The sequence below is a fragment of the Schistocerca nitens genome, chromosome 4, assembly GCF_023898315.1.
Source record: "Schistocerca nitens isolate TAMUIC-IGC-003100 chromosome 4, iqSchNite1.1, whole genome shotgun sequence".
In the NCBI taxonomy this organism is placed as follows: Eukaryota; Metazoa; Arthropoda; class Insecta; order Orthoptera; family Acrididae; genus Schistocerca; species Schistocerca nitens.
The window spans coordinates 741,514,958-741,532,848 of record NC_064617.1 but is presented as its reverse complement, the minus strand read 5'-3'; the positions used below and the strand labels follow the sequence as shown (position 1 = coordinate 741,532,848).

Sequence of the window (17,891 nt, the reverse complement as noted above, 5' to 3'; positions counted from 1 at the left end):
AACCTTTGACTGAAGAGCGGTTTCAATCCGCTGCCAACCTGCCCCGTTTTCGGGACCTCCAATAATAAAGAAGATAAAAAGGAAGCAAAATAAGGCCATAAATGTTAGTTACCTTTGAGATGGGACGCGGTGAGCTGATGTTAAGGAAGAATGCCTTTAAGATAACAAAGGCCCCATTATTAACACATTGCGTTTGAATGAGTTCGTGTAATAGGGCTACGAGAAGCTGTATTTGGCAGCAAGACTTGGCAGGAATGCAGCCACTGTACTGCACTTGATTGCTGGCAGCAGTGTTCACGGGAGCGTACTGTCGTAGGCAGACCGGGCTCCTGACGTCCACTAGGCACTATCTAGAGGATTGACCATCGTTAATTAGTTAGTTAGTTACTTAGCTACAAGTTCCATATGACATTTGAACGATTCTTTTATCGGAATGATGTTCGACTTATGGGCCTGGCGGGTCGTTTTGCATCTACAGTAGCAATTTGAGCAGTAGTTGGCACCGCAGTGACACAACTAACTGTTAAAAATCGGTTACTTCAAGGACAGCTCCGAATCAGACGCCTTGTGCGTTTCATTGATTTGAAACCATCGCAATTTGCGACCTCAGAGGTGTCAAGTGAGAGTTCATTGGAGGGCAGGATGCACGTCTGTTGTGTCTTCTAATAAAATCTGGTTCATTCTTGGTGCCAGTGATGGCCGTGTGTTGGTATAAGGACCCGACTTTAGGGCCTGCCATGAACCTGTCTGAGTTCTAGACACGTCAAAGGAGTTATGGTTTGGGATGCTGTTTCGCATAGCATCGGACGCACTCTCGTGGTTATTCCACGTACCCTGAACGCAAACCTCTACGTCAGTCTGGTGATTCGACCTGTTGTGCTGCCATTCATAAACAACATTTCAGGGGGTGTTATCCAACAGGATAACGCTCTCGCACAAACCGCTGTTGTAACCCAACATGCTCTATAAAGTGCCAATATGTTGGCTTGCCCTGCTCGATCATCAGCTCTGTCTCCAATCGAGCACAACATCGAACGACAACTCCAGCGTCATCCATAACCAGCATTAACCGTCCCTGTATTGACCAACAAAGTGCAACAGGCGTGGATTTCCATTCCACAAACTGACGGCTGGCACCTGTACAAAACAATGCATGAACGTTTCATTACCTCACATTAACTGTTTTTTGCTGTTGCTTTTTTCGTCAGTGTACATTTAACTTAAGTAACTTCACAACATTTCTGTGTGGCAAATAAGGGGTTAACTACATGTCTGTTTTCATTACACTTTCATAAATTCACTTAATTGCTTCCGACTGCTCAATGACTTGTAGTATCCTACAAGTAATGATCGTATTGTTTAAAGCTTTCATTCTCCTTGACATATGGTGACATTTTCTCTTAAATGTTTGTATTTTCGTTTAGTCTTTCACCCTAAGTTTTCTTGTCCTCCATTCCTTGCAGTGGCCATTTTTCAGTTGTCACTACCACCTTACTGAATTTGTGAGATCACTGATCTGTAACAGAAGATACTATGTAGAATTTCAAGAACAAAGAAGTCGCTGGAGGAACCAGAAGAACGGGCTCCCACAAGGTAGTTCAAATTCAAATGGCTCTGAGCACTATGGGACTCAACTGCTGTGGTTATCAGTCCCCTAGAACTTAGAACTACTTAAACCTAACTAACCTAAGGACATCACACACATCCATGCCCGAGGCAGGATTCGAACCTGCGACCGTAGCAGTCCCACGGTTCCGGACTGCGCGCCTAGAACCGCGAGACCACCGCGGCCGGCCACAAGGTAGTGTTTTGTCCCCCATACTTTTTAATCTGTATACAAATGACCAACCAGTTGGACCGACGACAAGAAGCTTTATCTATGCTGATGATGTAGCCATTGCATGCCAATCTAGATTAATCAAACAGATTGAGAGAAACATAACAGATGCCTTAGAAGAACTAACTGAATATTACAACGGGAACCAGCTTCGAACTAATCCAGCAAAGACGCAGACTTGTTTATTTCATCTAAACAACAAGGAAGCAAACAGGGAATTACAATTGGAATGGAACTCAGTTAAACTTCAATACTGCCCAAACCCAGTTTATCTTGGAGTCACGTTAGATCGAACATTGTCTTACAAGAAACACGTAGAGAAAACTAGAGCGAAAGTCAACACACGGAACGGCATAATCCGTAAACTTACCAACTCACACTGGGGAGCAAACCCTGAAATTCTACGTGCATCATCCCTGGCATTGTGCTTTGCTCCAGCTGAATATGCATGCCCCGTCTGGAGAAGATCGACACATGCTCAGAAGCTAGACGCAGCACTGAATGCCTCATGTCGGTTAATCACGGGATGCCTGAAGACTACAAACCGTGATCTCCTTTATATGTGTTCTGGAATAGCCCCCCCACAGATCAGACGGCAAACGTTGGCGATGGCCGAACGAAGCAGGCAGTGCGAAGATAGAAGACATCCCCTGTACGCACATCAGCCAGCGGAGGCAAGACTTAAATCTAGGAAAGACTTCATAAAAGTTGAACGTCCACTAACCGAAAGTCAGTCTACAACTAGAGAATCAATATGGAAACAGAAATTGGATAAAGGCAGACTGAAAAGTTGGAACATTAAAGAAAAACTTCCTGCTGGATCACAATTGGAATGGAGAGTCTGGAAGAGCCTAAATAGACTTAGATGTCAAATGGGAAGATCACAGGATAACCCGATCAAGTGGGGATACGCCGAAGAAGAGCCCTGCCAATGTGGAGGAAAACAAACCGTGACACACCTGCTGACCTGTCCATCCTTGCTGGCCCCATGCACTTTCCAAGACCTGTGGTTGGCCAACGACGCTGCAGTGAAGTGTGCCGAACACTGGAGAGAGATATGAGCCTTGCTTTAGACAATAATGACGACTTACAATATGTGAAGATCATGAATGTATATATGAATGAATAACTGTCATTTACTTGTATTTGTAATCTAGCATATATAGCGTATTAATTAATTACAGATGTAGCTCAGACACGATTAAATAAAGTTGTCACTGCAGGAGATTCTACAAAAGCAACAATTGTTGTTAACACCGCACGAAGTGGCGCCCTGTTGAACGCAATGAACTCGTAATTTGGAACAAATGGTTTCAGGCGTAGAGTAAGTTTGTCGTGTTTATAATTTGATGTGGTTTTCGTAAATTGCTAATTTAGATTCACGGAATCGTTGCCTCAGCAAGAACACATTTGATCTGATTTCCCATTCTTCTTCAACTTATCTGGCCCTCTGCCTGTAATGTGTTAAGGATAGATATCATCCCCTTTCCTCTACCAATCATCTTAGTGAGGTAACAGTGTCTCCTATTTTCTATTATTACAACGATTCTGTTCTTAATGTATACTGTCACTGTTCTTAACGTATACTCCACTACACGATGATACGCAGTTTCAAAAACCAAAACACTGCCTAAATTTCACGCTTGAAGTTTCGTTCGATTCTTTTTTCAATACCTGCCATTATTCGACTCGGATAAAATTCTAGCGACGTAAACACTTTGCAAGAGCAGACGTATAAAGGCAACAGCGTAACTATGGCGGATGGACTGAGAACCGTGTTAATCCCGACACTTACATATTTGTTATGTCTTCTGTGTTTGCCCCGTCAGCATTTAAGCAAAGAGAGGAAGAAGCATACTCGATCTGTCAATGAGACATGAAATAAACGTTAATTACTGGTGTAATAAAAAATGTAAACTCTTCCACGGATCTTACATTGGAAAAATGGAAATCAGCTTTTGCAGTCATTGGCAGGTCCGGCCGCCTTGGTGCAGGTCTTATTACATTCAACGCCACATTGGGCGACCTGGGGTCAGGGATTTTCTCTGCCTCGTGATGACTGGGTGTTGTGTGCTGTCCTTAGGTTAGTTAGGTTTAAGTAGTTCTAAGTTCTAGGGGACTGATGACCATAGATGTTACGTCCCATAGTGCTCAGAGCCATTTGAACCATTTTTTTTGGGCGACCTGCGAGCCGGATGGGGATGAAATTATGATAAAGACAACACAACACCCAGTCCCTGCGTGGAGAAAATCTCCAACCCAGCCGGGAATCGAACCTGGGCCCGTAGGTCGGCAATCCGTCACGCTGACCACTCAGACGGATCTTACGTTGAATTTCAGCCAATAAAGGTACATGTCTACCAGTCAGCAGACTGATGACCAAGAAAAAGATTTAAAAAAAAGGTACATGTACAAAGTTGGAAGACTGATATGACAAGAGCAGCTTCCTTCCGAATATCGCAATGGCCATTGCTGGCGATCTTCCTCCAGGAAGAAAATCTTTATACACCGACGACTTTGTGGAGTATCTTAAAATCTCATTTGTTAAATAATACTAGAGAATGCTTGCAGAGGAAATGAACTGGTACTGTTTGTTTTAAGAATCATACTATGTCCTGAAATACTGATTGTCTGAAAACTGTAGTGGTATCATGCCAGGAAAGTCCTTTGTACTGCAGAAACTTATTTAAAATTTTCAGAGACCTCATATTGTTACTCTTTTCTCCAGGTTGGAGGGTCAGAAGCCTCTGTTACGTAAATCCGAAGACGAGAAAAACAAAGCAACGGACGAAATGTTGTCGGCAGGTGACAAACCGGAAGATGGGACTCCCTCATCGACAGAAACGTAAGTCGTCGACTGATGCATGTTACGGCAACAAAAACTTAAAAAACACATTTCTCGTGATATCTGAACTTGCTGTTGCCACCAATGTTACACATACATCCTTTCTTATAAACTCATTGCCATTTCTTTGTTTCAGGGAGGCAACGAACTCAAAAGAGCAGCAAGTTGAAGAGCCTCCGCCTCCCGTCCCTTTCTTAAAACTGGTAAGTTTCCATTTTTATGAGAGTCGTCTAGCAGGATGTTGCTGAACGATATTTCATTACCATTATAAATCTGATGATAGTTGGTTATTTACGGTAGCTGGTTGTCCATTACGTCAAAGCACAAACCGGGAACATAATTCTTTGGAAAGATTTTTGGTCTTAGAAACACGAAACAGCTAAGACTGGCAAATTCCATTAGTTTTTCTTCATATTATCATTGGCTTGATACTGCTCACCTGTCTCTAAAAGTGGTCTGTAGGAGTTAGACACAAGACCCGTCACGTTCACAATTAGTCATCACATGTACCAAAATTTTGGTATCTTCTTCTACATATGTACTCTGCTAGCCACCATATAGTGCATGGCGGAGGGTAGCTTGCACTACTGCTACACATCCCTTTCCCACACGCAAACGGAACGAGAGAGAAACGACAGTGTGTGTGTGTGTGTGTGTGTGTGTGTGTGTGTGTGTGTGTGTGTGTGTGAATTCCTAAGGGACCAAACCGCTGAGGTCATCGGTCCCTAAACTTGCACACAACTTAAACCAACTTACGCTAAGAACAACACACAGACCCGTGCCCGAGGGAGGACTCAAACCTCCGCCGGGAGAGGCCGCCACTCCGCACGGCGAAACGACAGTCTATGACTTCCGCACGAGCCCTGATTTACCGTGTCGTTGCTGTTCATACACGGAGTGTGTGTTTATGGCAGTAAGATCGTTTTGCCGTCTGTTTCCAATGTCCGTTTCCTAAACTTTTTCAACAGTGTTTCGCAAAAAGAACCTCTCCATCCATAGAGACACACCAGTTTGAGTTCACGTTTCATTGCTGTAATACTCACGTGTTGATCGAACGTACCGGTAACAAATCTAGGAGCACGCCTGTGAATTGGTTCAGTCTTCGGCTAAACCGACCTGGCATGGACCCAGAAAACTCAAGAATGTCTCGCAAAAATATTGTGTGCGCAGTTTCCTTTATAGATGAGCAACACTTACTTAAAATTGTCCCAGTAACTGACGATGATCATTCGCCTTCCCTACTACCGGGCTTACTTGCTCGTTCCATTTCATGCCATACTGCAACGTTAATGTCTGCATTCTTAACTAATGTGTACCTATTAAACAGCTCTGTCATGTTCTTCTGTCACATGTGTTATGTTGTCCTGTTGTACGAACAAGTATTTCGAATGCTCCATTAGAACTGTGTTACCGTCGAACATCACAGATGCAGGTAAAGGTTTGAAAATGAACGCTATGGGTCTAAACTAGTCATTACACATTCAGGTGACAAAAGTCATGACATAGCAATATACACGTATACAGATGTCGGTGGTATCGCGTACACAAGGCGTAAAAAGCAGTGCATTGGCGGAGCTGCCGTTTGTACTCAGGTGGTTCATGTAAAAGGTTTCCAACGTAATTATGGCCTCACGAAGGGAATTAAGAGACTGGACACAAAACGGTACTTGGGACGTGGGACATTCCAGTCCTGAAATCATTAGGGAATTCATTATTGTGAGATCCACAGCCGAGAATAACAAATTTGAGGTTTTACCTTCCAGCACAGACAACGCAGTGGCCGATGGCCCTCAGTTAAACACCGAGAGCAGCGGCGTTTCTGTACAGTTATGGGTACTAACAGACATGCAACACTGCTTGAAATAACCGCAGAAATCAATTAGAGATGTACGACGCACGTATCCGTTAGGACAGTGCGGCGAAATTTGGCGTTAATGGGCTATGGTAGCAGACGACCGACGCGAGTGCCTTTTCTAACAGCACGATGTCGCCTGCAGACGTCTCCTGGGCTCGTAACACCTCCTGGAAAACCCCGACTTCAGTCGGTAAGAGCTGAAGGTAAGGTTCGAGTGTGGCGCAGATCCGACGAACCCATGGATCCAAGTTGTCAGCAAGGCACTCTGCGAGCTGGTGGTGGCTCCATAATGGTGTGGCCTGTGTTTACATGCGACGAACTGGCTCTTCTGATACACCTGCACCGACCATTGACTGGAAGTGTTTATGTTTAGCTACTTGAGGCCATTTGCAGCCATTTATGCACTTCATGTTCTCATGTCATGTCACTGGGCCACAATCGTTGGCGAATGGTATGAAGAACATTCTGGACAATTAGACAGAATGATTTGGCCTTCAGATCGCCCGACGAGATTCTCATAGAACATTTATGGGACATAGTCGAGGGACCAGTTAGTGCACAAAATACTGTTCCGTATACACTTTCGCATTTTGGACGGCTGTAGACGCAGCGTCGCTCGGTATTCGCAGGAGATTTCCAACGACTTCTTGAGTCCATTAAACGTCGAGTTGCTGCACTACGCCGGACGAAAGGAAGTCCGATACGATGGTAGGAAGTGTCCCATGACTTCGTCACCTCAGTTACAGATGACCAGATAAAATATGCTCATAATGTCTTGCCTCATCAGCGTAGGCCGATCTCAACCCACAGAACACACATCGCTTACGATTTAGTCTCAAGAAAAGTATGGTTACTCCAACGCCCGCAGAGTGACTGTCTCGCAAAGCACGCAAGTTGGAAACTAGGGAACGTGGTTCTGTTCTCTAGAGAAATACTGTAAGCGAAAAAGTACACGCACGGGGTTTATTAACGTCTCTCAGCATTCTTCGGCCAAAAGGAATAGATGTGCGTCTATTTGCTTACTGACAAGAGATACCCGGCCTCTCATGTGGTGTTGGCGAATTTGTACTTCGCCGTCGTTGTATACGATCTGCAACAATTTATCAATTAAGGCGACAGCTTCTTATGCCTCTCGCAGCGCTCTTGCAGTCACTTTTTCCTCTTTCCTTGAGTAGTAGGTTAACGACAGGTATAGTCATATAGTCACTGACAATTTTGCCCCCCCTCCCTCCCCCCTGCCCGCTGATCATGAATCCACACCTAGATCTATATTTCATTTACGCGCTGTACATCACCATTAAGTACATCGCAGAGTGTACTTCGTTTTGACCCTTCCCTTTACTTGTGAATTGGAGGAATAGTGATTATTTATAGCCCGTTGAGCGAGAAGTTAGTAGACGGAGCTGAAGAAGAAACTTCCTGGCAGATTAAAACTGTGTGCCGGACCGAGACTCGAACTCGAGACCTTTCCTTTCGCTGGCAAGAGCTCTACCAACCGAGCTACCCATGCACGACTCACGGTCCGTCCTCACAGCTTTAATTCCGCCAGTACCTCGTCTCCTACCTTCCAAACTTCGCAGAAGCTCTCCTGCATACCGTGCAGAACTAGCACTCTTGGAAGAAAGGATGTTGAGGAGACATGGCTTAGCCACAGCCTGGGGGATGTTTCCAGAATGAAAGGCAAAGGTCTCGAGTTCGAGTCTCGGTCCGGCACACAGTTTTAATCTACCAGGAAGTTTCATATCAGCGCACACTCCGTTGCTGAGCGAAAATTTCATTCTGGAACTGAAGAACATTTCAATTTTCGTTTCGAAAACCAGTTCCCAGACTTTTCTAAGGAAGTTTTCACTTGCTAAGATGACCACTTTTTGCCCTCCAGTTCCGCTTCTCGTCGACCTGGGAGCATCTGCTGCTGTTTGCCGGGCTGGTGGCGGGGCTGGGGTCGGGCGTCACCCAACCCGCCGGCCACTGGCTGCTCGGCGACCTCACCAAGGTCATGGTGGACTTCGGCACGGCCACAGCCAACGCGTCGATGGCCAACGTGACGCTGCCCGACCAGGAGGTGAACGTCTTCCTGGAAGGAATCAGACACTACGCCATATACAGCGCCGTCCTGGGCATCGCAAACTTCTCGCTCAGCTACGTCTCCACCTTCATCTTCAAACGCGTTTCAAACAGACAGGTACGTATCTAGAGAGATTTAAGACCTTTCATCAAGGAAAAGATCTTTAAATACAGTCTACGCTTTTGACACCTCATGTCTTCCAAAGTTTACATTGCTTCAATTGCTGTAACAAGCAAGATATGCGAATTGAAATCAATTTATTTGTGAAGAATATACAGGTTTTCGAACCTACAGTGTCAGAATGAAGCGGATGGTAGATGACCAAAATCTGAGTTGAGGGAGGGGACACTTTGACTTTTTTGCACTCAGCCGTAATATTTGTGCAGACTGCACCTAGGGTGTGAAGCATTGGCTCTGAGCACTATGGGACTTAACATCTGTGGTCATCAGTCCCCTAGAACTTAGAACTACTTAAACCTAACTAACCTAAGAACATCACACACATCCATGCCCGAGGCAGGATTCGAACCTGCGACCGTATCAGTCGCGCGGTTCCGGACTGAGGGCCTGAGCCGCTAGACCACCGCTGCCGGCCTGTGAAGCATTATTTTGAGAGTAGCGACCAATCCTTGTAGACTAATATTTCGAGTGATACAAAGTCTGGAACGAACAGTGCGTGTAACGAACTATTTTCTAAAGTGCTTATCGTTCTGCGTCGACGTTACTGGCAAGACCTTTAAAAACAATACAGAACGTAGGAGAACAGTGAACTGGGTTACATGAAGTTTTTAACGTATGAAGTCCCAGAATGAACACAAGAGGAATTAGTTGGTAGAGTCCCACCTCCCTTTTTCATTCTGTAACAGACAACATGGGTGTTCCAGAGAGTGTGGAAAAAGAGATATCCACCATCGTGATGCATACAACGACGTTGGTGGTCATCACTTTAAACAGTCGCTGTGAATTTCAGTTGTTGCCACAAAGGTCAGTTCTTTACCTTAGTAGTTTATCTTGATAGCAAATTAAATAATCAACTATCAGTTCATTATTGCAAATTAGCCAATTCGCTATCTTCTACTATCGTTTGAATCTGAGGTCCATTATCCTCACACACATCATACATTTTAAAATAAATCATTAAGCTCTCCATTATTCTGGATGCAAAGCTTGAGTACTAATCTTTCAGTCCATAATTTACTTCCAACAACGGACAAGAGAACAGCAGCAGTTTTTCCACATTGGTACTGTGGGCAGTTTATAGGAGGAAGTTAATGTATATACTTGTTTATTACGCGATACACGTTTCTTATAAGGCACGGTCGTACATGAGAAGAGCTTGCTTTCTATTCTCCTTCAATACAAAAGTTTCCAGATTGGATTAACAGAGACAAGTAAAGATGGAGGTTTAATGCTTCACGCATTCTACATTGTGTTCGTCCACTTGATTACAACGCACAAAACGTTTATACGACCATGTGAAACTGTCAGAGAAGTCCTTCATTGTGATGGTGCTCAGTTTGCTCGTCACATTGGCTTGAATGTTGGTTATGTCATCAAAGTGCAGACCCTTGATGTTAATTTCTTCATCTTGCCGTCTGTGGTAGGTGCCTATTGATAAAACCAAGTCTCGTGGCCCGTGATGATTTTTTTCAGAAACGAACTGTAGGTGTACACGAGTAGCGTGCCTTGTTTGGAGTGGAGATATCCTGGCCAATTTTCCACGCACTTTTCTCCAAAACGTTCTGGAGAATGTCTGCACACAGGATTTGCTCCTTTGCCATTTGTGACACATCAACATCGAACGTCTACGGCTATACCGTTTGCTCACAACCGGTTGGTCGAATGTATCTGTGTTTACAGCTGCCACCGTAGTTACTGTGCTGTCGTCGCTTGCACACCAGAAATAAAATCAGTCTCAGAACTTTTTGGACTTACGATGAATGGAAAATGCTATTGATATGCAGTTGACACAGAATGGATTAGTAGCTAGAGATTCGTATTGTTAACCAATCAACAGATTGTAATAACACTTGGAAAGTGTATTGTTTGTGCAAACATACACTTTTTTTTAAATGTGACAATGCCTATTGACATTAACAAACTAAAACTTGGGTAAATTAGAACAGTATTGGTATTTGTTTCTGGATTCTAGTTGCGAATCGTGTACGAGATATCGTATTTCGAAAAGTTCGCTCACCGACACTTGTACAATACCTGTGGTAGCACACACTAAAGAACAATACAAATGCATTCACCAGTTTGCGGATTCTGACGATTAACGGGACAATTGTACATCACAGGTTGTGTTCAAAACGACCACCGCTTCCAGTCTCATCTGGAACGACTGCCGCACACGTGCTAGTATTTTTTAGCGGCGATGTCCGAGCAGGCTTCAGTAATACGTCGTTACATATCATCGCGTGTACTTGGCATGTCCTTGTAGACGGAGAAAAGCCTAGACGCATCGGATCCGGGGAACACGCCGGCCAAGGTACAGGTCCCCTGCGTCCAATCCAACGATTTGGAAACAATTCGTGAAGACATCCTACAGTACTTCGTGCACTATGGGCTGGACACCCATCATGTTGGTACCACATGTTCCTGATAGTCTGCAGAAGACGTCTTATAGTATCCGTGGAAGATGGTCTGTTAGGAGGCTGCATTGCTTGGGCGCGTTCAGTGTTCCGTTTATCAAAAACGGACCTTTGAGCTCATGGCTCATTACTCCACACCACACGTTTACACTCGATGGACGGTGACGTTGCACCAAAGAACGTCAACAGGGATTGTCAACAGACAAAAGTACATGTTTGAGTGGTTTACATGGCCATGACTGGTAAGTGTGGCTTTATTATTAAACAAGGTAAGTCACATGATCCTCATGTACGGAAGTTAACATCGTTCTCATAATGGTTTCCATAGGGATGGAATCTATATCGATGGAGAATGCGTAGAACACCTTTCTTGACACAAACCACTTCCTTCCTCGTGCGATTGTGCAAAAACCAATGTGCGTATCAAACTGCAAGAGCATCAAGAGCATTAATTTCTACTTCCTTCTGTCGTCAATGGTTCTTGCTGTTACGTAAATGGTTGCAGAGGATGATAAATACAAGAACAAACTACATTCTTCCAACACTCTCCATACACCATGGGCATGTGGGCTTGTTTTGCATGGGTAAATCCCATGGTCCACTCACGACCTACTGCTTGTACTGTTCACACAACTGACTAGCAAGTCGTAATACATTCAGGGGACTCATAATCACACATTAAGCAAACATAACATCATCGTATCTAGCAACTACATAGGTTAAATGGCACAAACAAGTGCCGGTGTGGCAACTTTCCAAAATACGGTATCTCGTAAACGACTCTCTCTAGAATTTGTAACAAACCCGTTGACATTCTAATTTATCCTACTTTAAGTCTGTTTATGTCAATAGGCATTGTTAAATAGTGTATGTTTGCACAAAAGTACACCTCCTAAGTGTTACTGCAATCTTTTTATTGGCTAACAATACGAGCCCCTGACTGCCGATCCGTTCTGTGAAAACCCCATATCAATAGCACTTTCCATTTCCATAACATTTGCAGTGCAAGTTTTAGGACCGAGCGAGGTGGCGCAGTGTTTAAACACTGGACTCGCATTCGTGAGGACGACGGTTCAATCCCGCGTCCGGCCATCCTGATTTAGGTTCTCCGTGATTTCCCTAAATCGCTCCAGGCAAATTCTGGGATGGTTCCTTTCAAAGGACAGTCTGCTTTCGGCCAGTGAGCGGCGAGGACGTCTTGTTTACGTCCCGTCCGCAGAGTCGCGGTCCCGTCCGCAGAGTCGCGAGCGCGCGTAGTTTGTTTACTTCCTCGCCGCAGCTAATACTCGCGTCCGTTAACACTGAGTCGCCATGGCTCATTCGTACAGGAAAGCTACCATCAAGATCAGCTTCCAGCCCGACTACGCACGACCACGAGCCTTTGAAGTCGAACGATTCATCCGTGACGAAGTTCTAATACCAACACAGCACATCATCGGTATCCACCTATCCATCACAAGTAGCGTCGTTTACGTCAAGATGGTCGAGGACGAGTTATGTCACGCGGTTGTGAACAGATGCGCGAACACTCAAGTTCAAACACTCCGATGGTCACATCGGAGAGGTTACTGTTGACCATGCTGGACTAGGATTACGCACACTAAGAGTCTTCGAACTCCCTTTCGAAGTACCACCGGACGTCGTTACCTGCCGGCCGCGGTGGTCTCGCGGTTCTAGGCGCGCAGTCCTGAACCGCGCGACTGCTACGGTCGCAGGTTCGAATCCTGCCTCGGGCATGGATGTGTGTGATGTCCTTAGGTTAGTTAGGTTTAAGTAGTTCTAAGTTCTAGGGGACTGATGACCACAGCTGTTAAGTCCCATAGTGCTCAGAGCCATTTGAACCATTTGAACCGTCGTTACCTCAGCTTTCCGCCCTTATGGGGCGGTATTAGCCACGTGGCCGAAAAATGGAACACCTTCGAGACGTACCAAGTCCTCAACGGCGTCCGATAACTGACAATTGAATTAAAGAAACATGTGCGGTCCTACTTAGTCATAGGTGGCTGTCGAGCAATAATAATGTACGACGGCCAACCTCGTACTTGTTCTGGTTGCGGCCAGGAGGGTCACGTGCGCTCGGCGTGTATTCAACGTCGGGTTACACAACTTCCATTGCATGACACGACACCACCTCCTACGCTCACGGCCCTCCCCCTCAATTACGCAGAGGTGACACGATCGACCGTCATGACAGACGGCAACCCCCCCGGAAGACAGGAAGCGTTAGAATGCGCACCTGTCGCCGGTCCTGGATTGACCAACACCATTACGGTGTCTGCAAGGGTTGAAGAACGCCGCCCATCGACTCCACATGAAGATTCGGACGAGAGAATGGAACTCGACGCTAGGGTTGTACCGACCTCTGCCTTCTACCTGAGGGGGATGCTATACGGGAACCACAAACTCTTTCGGACACAGAAACCCACGTCCGCAAACAAAGGTCACCGAGAAAACATAAAAAGCGACGTCGCACACCCTCAGACGATTGCCTCCTGCGGACGTCTTCTCCAGTTGACGACCGGACGGCCGACGAAACGACGAGGAAAATGGATGACACGAGATCGCCCTCACCTGTCACTTTGTCTGATTTTGACAAACCCGATTCCGCTCTCTCGGGCAAACGGATGGCCAGCACAGCGCCCGCCGTTGGTACACAACCGGAAACAACTGCGGATTCACCCTTAGTCACTCAGCCCACAAGTGTTCTACCGCAGCCACCGTTAACTTACGGACCTTGGGCGGATGGCATTGAAGACGATTCTACGGCCGCTGTGGTGGATGAGGAGAGGGGTCTCTCCTCCCACACCTCGGCCCCTCCCGAGTAGCAACAGATGACGGCGCGGACGCGGCCAGCAGATCACAGGCCCCACCTTTTACGGCGACACTGACGGCAGCCCCCACCGCAGGAGACGATCTACAGACCTATCGCTTAACGACCATCAACATTAACACCATTCGGACACGTAAGAAGTTGTCGCTGCTCCAAGACATGCTCAATGCAGCAGACGTTGACATTGTCTTTCTCCAAGAAGTCTTCGTCGCCGATTTCCCGGGTATGTATGGTTATACGGCTCATGTGTCCCACGCCTCGCCAACTAACAGTGGAGTCGCCATTATCCTCATAGAGCGCCTCGAGGCGGACGAAGTTCGATATCTCCCCGACGCTAGAGGAATGGCCGTAACGGTGCAAGGCGTCCGGTTTATCAATGTGTACGCTCCTTCCGGAACGAATCGCCGTCGTGACCGATCGCTCTTCTTCACAGAAGGAATAGCACCGCTTTTTCAGGGCAGGCACAATGACTTGATATTAGGGGGCGATTTCAATTGCACCAAAGCACCTAAAGATCAGCTGCCACGCCATTCACCGTGCCCCGAACTTGGGACACTCATCGGCGATCTCCAGCTGGTAGACACATGGAACATGTCCGAGGAAATAGACCGGGATACACCCATTTCACGAGTCACTCGTCAAGTCGCATCGATAGGATTTACGTCTCCCGTTCTCTCGCGGCAACGGTGAGTGACGCGGAGGTGTGGCCAGTAGCCTTTTCTGTTCACGAGCCCTATATATGTGCCGTCACCCTTCGTCGCCAACGGGTGTGGCGCAGCCGACATCCCTGGAAATTAAACTTTGCTCATCTCGCTTCTCCGGATTGTCGACGCGCCATCGAAGACACGTGGAGTTTGTGCGTCCGCCGCCTCCCAACGTATCCTACGTCGATTAGTTGGTGGTTAACCTGCGCCAAGCCGGCCCTACGGCGAACCTTTATTACGTATGGTCGTGAGACTGCTGTTTGGAGGCGGCAGACCCTTGATTTTTATTTCACCGTTCTTCGCGAATGCGCCTCCTTGCCACCCACACCGGAACGACAGCTGACAGTTCAGCGTGCGAAAGCACAGATCGTAGGCCATATGCGCCGACACCTCGAAGGGACGATCGTCCGAGCGCGGACACAAGACAGACTCGCAACGGAACGACCCACCATGTACCACGTCATCCGAGAACGTACACTGCGAAGACGGGCGCTGATACATGCCATCACCACTGAGGACGGCCGTCATCACACCACACAACGCGATATTGCTGCAGCCTTCTTCGACCATTACGCACGACTTTATTCTGCACAATGTTCCGACCCGACGACGGTGACAGCAGTCTCACAACTGGTTTACGGCATTGTCCCACACGATTTCCAAACTGAATTATTGAATGACATTACGGAAGACGAAGTTATCGACGCCATCGGTAAAGGAGCGGCGAATAAGTCTCCTGGCCCCGACGGGCTCCCTGTGGAGTTTTATAGAACTTTCCAGTATTTACTGGCTCCCAAGTTAACAGACATCTGTCGGAAGCTTATGTCCCCCGCGGTGCCGCTCCCTGCGACCTTCGTAGAAGGAATAATTATACCGGTTCACAAGCCTAAAGGTGGGGCTCGAATACAAGATTACCGCCCGCTAACACTCGTCAACTGCGACATGAAGATATTCACCAGACTATTAGCAAACCGACTACGTCCGTCCCTACCTTACGTCATCTCGCCAGATCAGACTTCCCTAGGGGGTATCAACAACATCCACACAGCACTGTGTCGACACCGTGACTTAATAGCCCTAGCCAGAGCACGCCGCATCCCGGGAGCGCTGGCATCATTAGATTTTAGCCAAGCTTTTGATCGAGTGGATCACGCGTACCTAACGTCCGTTCTCTAGCACATGCAGTACCCACAGCAATTCACAGACGTCGTGATGCGCCTCCTCCGAGGGGCGACTTCCAAAGTGCTCGTTAACGGGCGTCTCTCGCAGTCCCTCCAGATTTTCCGCTCCGTGCGTCAAGGCTGCCCCTTGTCGACGTTACTATATGCTCTGGCACTGGAACCGCTCCTCTGTGGTCTCCGTCAACGCCTCACCGGTCTTACCCTACGCGACGTCACATTTCGCTGTACAGCATATACAGACGACCTGGTTCTCGTGTTCCGCAATCGCGACGATGTCAACAGAGCACTAGAATGGATTACCACGTACGGTGTGGCTTCCGGCAGCTGTCTCAACGTCGCCAAATCGGTCGCCATGGCCATAGGAGACGGGTTGACCCCAGCGTGTGTCGAGCCCCTACAGCTTCGTGGCACTGTCAAATGTCTCGGAATAGAGTTTCACGACGACATACGGCGCACTGCGGCTCTTAACTACCGCCGCTTATTACAACAAATTCGGGTCCAGATCTTCAACCTTCGTTTGCGGACCCTCGACATTCTCCAAAGGACACACTTCGTCAATGTTTACCTCGCATCGCGCCTTCCACATATAGCGCGTGTTCTCCCAATACCGTTACTGATGGCTCGACGTCTATTAGCGGCATTCGGAGCCTACGTCAGTACCGGCATGCTCTTCAAAGTCAGTCATGAGTCACTGACCCTTCCTCCAGAAAGGGGAGGTCTTGGTCTAGTCCATGTCCACGACAGAGCTGTGGCCCTGTATGTCAGCTCACACATCAAGCTGTGGCGCCACCACCCGGACAGTTTGACAGGTTTGTTGTTGGAGTCCTTAGCTCCGCCCTCCCTTATGCCCCCACTGACGACGCAAGACATACCCGCACCCTTCTACTACTTCGGGAACTTTTACATGGAACACAGCTACGTCCGTATCGCAGTACCACCGACGAAACAGGCGTCGGCGCGGGATATATATCATGTCCTACAGCAGAGGCGCCCACCAAACATCGTGGAGACCAAAAGCCCTCAGGTTAATTGGAAGGTGGTGTGGAAGACGATTCACGCGGTTCCACTGGACACAGCCGTCCGATCCACATGGTACATCACAGTCAATGGTAAACAAATCACCCGATCACGCCTCCACAAGATAAACATGGCGGAATCGCCTCTCTGCGTAGACTGCGGGATACCAGACACGGACGAACACCGTCTCACATGTGGCGCGGCAGAAGACGTATGGCGCTTGGTGCGACAAATTTTGTCGTATTTTCTACGAGTGACTCCGGAACACATTACACCTCGGTTTCTACTATTTCCGGATCAACAGTACTTCCCGCGCACCAAGACCAACGCTGTCACGTGGATCCATGCGCATGCGGTTCACTACTTATTTCACGATGGACCTAAAGATGTATTAGACTTTTGGAACTACCTACAAGAACGTCATTGCAAGATCGTACGGAACCCAAAATACAGACAGTATTTTTCTAATTCCTTAGGGAGTGCCCTACGCGACTCTCCACGCAGCTGGATCATCAACAGGTAGGAGAAGATACCCATTGAGTGAGCTGACATGACTAAGTTCGATTCTCGGTGGAACACCATGATATACGTGAAGACGTACCTGGATGAAGAAGCGTAAGGAGAGTAGCGACACACCCTTCTGCATCCTGTATGAAGCACTTTTTTTTCGTTTTCCCCATATACATTACCTCGGTGTAGGAACGTGTGGAGATATTGTTTTCTGTTTCTCAGAGCACGATGCGGTGCTAGATACATTTATTTTTGTTGTGGTATAAAGTAAAACCACATTAAGAATGTATTAAAAACAGCAAATAAAAATAAATAAATAAATAATAATTCCCACAAAAGATTTCCCCTTCCCATCCCTGATTCCTTCACGGACGAGGGGGACACTGCGACCAGGCCTCGGGTTACGACCCCTGATCGCTCTGCCTTCCCCGCCCTCCCCCACCTACCAAAAAT

At 47.1% G+C, this 17,891-nt stretch overlaps 1 protein-coding gene across 1 annotated transcript in view; it reads left to right on the top strand.

Annotated features, from left to right (window-relative positions):
- The window catches only part of LOC126252984 (ATP-dependent translocase ABCB1-like), a 189,476-nt gene that overhangs the window by 29,823 nt on the left and 141,762 nt on the right, over window positions 1–17,891 (top strand). Inside the window, exons 3-5 of the mRNA XM_049954012.1 lie at window positions 4,566–4,682; window positions 4,819–4,885; window positions 8,417–8,719. Of these exons, the coding sequence (XP_049809969.1) occupies window positions 4,566–4,682; window positions 4,819–4,885; window positions 8,417–8,719 (487 nt within the window). The remainder of the gene's footprint in view (window positions 1–4,565; window positions 4,683–4,818; window positions 4,886–8,416; window positions 8,720–17,891) is intronic.